This window comes from Rhagoletis pomonella, unplaced genomic scaffold, assembly GCF_013731165.1.
Source record: "Rhagoletis pomonella isolate Grant_MI unplaced genomic scaffold, Rhpom_1.0 Rhpom_scaffold_00005, whole genome shotgun sequence".
NCBI classification, from domain to species: domain Eukaryota; kingdom Metazoa; phylum Arthropoda; class Insecta; order Diptera; family Tephritidae; genus Rhagoletis; species Rhagoletis pomonella.
The window spans coordinates 10,721,817-10,725,498 of NW_023458559.1; the positions used below are offsets into that span (position 1 = coordinate 10,721,817).

At 36.2% G+C, this 3,682-nt stretch overlaps 1 protein-coding gene across 1 annotated transcript; it reads right to left on the reverse strand.

The window, feature by feature from the left end:
* Positions 1 to 1,705: 1,705 nt before the first annotated feature.
* Positions 1,706 to 2,616, reverse strand: LOC118739809. The gene is made up of 2 exons (XM_036471315.1): positions 2,544 to 2,616; positions 1,706 to 2,478 (listed from the first exon to the last, which is right to left on the reverse strand). Exons 1-2 carry the CDS (start codon positions 2,604 to 2,606, stop codon positions 2,137 to 2,139), a joined length of 405 nt encoding a protein of 134 aa, XP_036327208.1. The 5' UTR covers positions 2,607 to 2,616; the 3' UTR covers positions 1,706 to 2,136.
* Positions 2,617 to 3,682: the final 1,066 nt, after the last annotated feature.

Below are 3,682 nucleotides of genomic sequence, written 5' to 3' on the forward strand. Positions count from 1 at the left end.
CACAGTGACATCCATTGCACGCACACTACAAAAATGCTCTGCCGAGGTTGCCCACCTCTGTACTACAGATGTAGGGATCCCTACAAGAACAGTGATAGTCATTTGACTGATCATGTGATACTCACTGGTGATGGAGATCTCAATCAAGTACTTCTATCAACTTTTTAAGAGCAATATGAAAAACGTGATGTAAACATTTCCCTACAAGGATTGTGTGATGGAAACTAACAGATTCTCATTTATCCTACTAACACTTTTGCAAACTTTGCGTTGGTTAAAAAGAGACCATTAAATAAGGCCATAAGTTGGAGGAAGACGGAAGATCACATGTACACAAATGTTTACATCAGATTTTTCACACTGCCCTTTAGAATTTGATAGAAACTTGTAGGTAGCCAGTGACAGAAATCTCTATCAGTCTTGCCACTCAAATGATTTGTCATATGATAGTCACTGTTCTTGCAGGGTTGTGTACATGTGATCTTCCGTCTTCCTCCAACTTATGGAATTCTTCGTATAAATGAAAATATAGCTGTACTGCTTACTCCTGCTGATTCTTATTAGTCAACGATGATGTCTACCTATCAAAGTTGATCGATCATACTTGATGAGCATGCCTGTCACAGCTGATTTATCATACTTGATGCATGTATCTATCACGGTTGATCAATCATACTTATTGTAAATACACATCACAATTGATCAATCACACTTGATGAGCATGCTTGTCACAGCTGATTTATCATACTTTATGTATATACACATCACAATTGATCAATCATACTTGATGAGCATGCTTGTCACAACTGATTTATCATACTTGATGTATACACACATCACAATTGATCAATAACACTTGATGTATATGTAAAAAAGCGTGTTTTATAATTTTTTACATTAAAAAAATGTACTACATTTATTATTAGTTGCACTTATGAAACTACGAAAAATATAATTAAATAAATCAAAAGTTTTGCGCCATTGCATAAGGAGATATATTAAACTAATAGGAAATTAAAAATTAGGAATCCTTTGCATAGGGATGGGTCAGGTGATTGAGTCAAGCGAGATTTTGACTAGTTTTTGCTCTTTTTCTTTTGATATATTTTTTGTATAAAAGTTTCGCACTTTACCTAACCAGCGCCACATAAATCCACATCTGAAACTTCCTATAAAAATTATGAAAATTCAAGAAACTTTAACATTTGCAACCGAAAATTTTCAACTTTTTATTGAGAATTTTTAGATAAGTTTTGGGTATGCAGTTTGGTAGCTCATTAAATTTTAGTACGCTATGGTGCAAATTACAAGACGCTAGAAAATCGCGTTGAATTTTTTTGGCTGACGGTGTTTTTTGTATGGGAGAAAATGCCTAGCAACATTAGCAAAAAGAATTATTAAAAATCAACGCGATTTTCTTGCGTCTTGAAATTTGCACTTTAACCCACTAAAACTGCATACCCAAAACTAATCTAAAAATTCTCAATAAAGAGTTTAAAATTTTCGGTTGCAAATGTTAGTTTACTAAATTTTCATAATTTTTAAAGGAAGTGTCAAATGTGGATTTATGTGGCGCTGGTTAGGTAAAGTGCGAAACTTTTATACAAAAAATATAAATAAAAGAAAAATAGCAAAAACTAGTCAAAATGTCACTTGACTTAATCAGCTGACCACAAGGGTAATTATTAATAGGAAATTAAAAATTAGGAATTATAATTAAAATCATCTACAGCTTGAATTAGAAGTTGAAGTAGAGGTTAGGATAGATGTTGAGGTAGAGGTTGCGGTTCTGGTAGTTGTTGTAGCAGCTGTAATCGTTGTTTTGCCTTTTCGAAAGTACTTTTTTTGCTGAAGCCGATGATGGGCACGTACCACTGCTTTGCGTAAGCTCTTTTCAAATTCTAAAGCGCCTTGTGCTGAGAAAACATCTAAAATTTAAATACAAAGGCGTACATGTTTTTTTAGAATAAAATGTATATCGCGCAGAGTCTTATTCACAAAAGATAGTTCGCTCAGCGCCTGTTTCTCCCACGTTCCCTCCCAGTTGTATTTTTCAAGAAGGTCATCTGTAATGATGGTGCGGATTACGCTGCTGACATCCTCTGATGCCCCCTTAATCTTGTGCAAGTATATCGTCTATGAAAAATTAAAATACAATCTTGTAAACAATAAAGTATTAGGTTTGTTTGTTACCATTGTCTGAACAAAGTCTGGTGACTGCAATCTTTGTTCCACTTCTAGCACTGCTGTGGTAGTATGCAAGGGGATCATGCTAGCTACTTCGTCCATTTTGGAGTTTGCAACTTCCCCAGTCATGCGACAAACGTCATACTGAATTTTTTTTAAGGCCACTTTGCACTCCCTCATGCCCTTAGCTAGCGCCAAAGTTTGTGGGTCTTTATCCATTTCCTCAAACGCACTAGCGATCCTCTCTTGATTGCCTACAAGTACGTCCATCCCCTGGCTTAGTATGGATTGCTAATATGCGAGAAGAAAAAATTGTTGGTTTGAGGAAAAAATTTACCAAAAGAAGAATAACCTACATTTTCCTCAACTTTCGCCAGTCGGGTATTTGTCTCCCTTTGGGCGTGGACGAGCTCCCTCATTGTCTTCAGAATATCTTGAAAAAAAAACAAAAAGTTAATGAAATATATGCATGTATTATAAATAAAATTATGATTAAATATATAAGTTTTCGTTACCGTTTTGCCCCGAGGACTCGGGAATACGGTCATGTACGGCGTCATAGCTAATTCTTGGCAAAATATCTAAAAAATATAAGTTAGGAAATATATTTTCGTTTTTTTTTAATACTTTGTTTGCTTGCCGTTTTCCTCTTGAGTGCGATTTATGTATTAAGAATAATAATTTAATTATTATTAAATTTTATTATGCAATGGTATGTTGTGTTTATGATCAACAAAAAATGAAATGTGCAGGTTAGAGTGAAAACTCGTTAAATAGATGGTGTAGCAGGGGTATGAGAAGAAACTTGTCACCAATCGGTATTATTATTATTATTAGTACGTCGGGTATACTCGCGCTGCGACCTAAAAGATCTATTGTGCTAAACCCTGATTGTAGTCACTCCAACCTGAGGCTATTCAAGAAATTAAGCACATTGGAGGGTGCCGTGTTCCAAATCTTGGATGGAGAAGACAATCGTTCCCCAAGGTGCATCAGTCTGCTATTCATGATACGCGGGCAGTCACACAGAATGTGCTCCGAGGTTTCCTCCGCCAGCCCACAGAACCTGCAGTCCGTCTCTACAGAAAGCCCCATTTTGTTTAGATGGTACCTTAACTTGCAGTGTCCTGTCAGGTAGCCTGTAATAGTCCTAAGACCCTCCCGGCTGAGTTCACGGAGTCTTTCTGAGTTCCTCTTGGAAGGAGTTATGAATTAGTATAGAATAGGTATAGAAAAGTATTTAAACTCAATCTCTGACATCGTAACTACTGTGATTTGACTACTCAAATCATTGGCAACAACTATACCTAGACCACTAAGGGCCGTTTGCACCATGTCTAGTTAATTCTAACTCCCAGTTAAACATCTTTATCGAAGTTATCGACACCCATCATATAACATGTGATCGATAAAGCAGTTAACGTGCTTAACTGAAGGATGTACGTCCAGTTAGCGTTAACTAGACATGGTGCAAATGGCCCTAAATGACTGTAAA

What these genes read in the sequence shown, in the direction of transcription:
- LOC118739809 (XM_036471315.1), bottom strand. Translation starts at nt 2,606, where the DNA reads ATGAGGGAGCTCGTCCACGCCCAAAGGGAGACAAATACCCGACTGGCG. An exon ending in TGGCGAAAGTTGAGGAAAAT is followed by an intron (nt 2,479 to 2,543) that starts GTAGGTTATTCT and finishes CTCGCATATTAG; the next exon opens with CAATCCATACTAAGCCAGGG.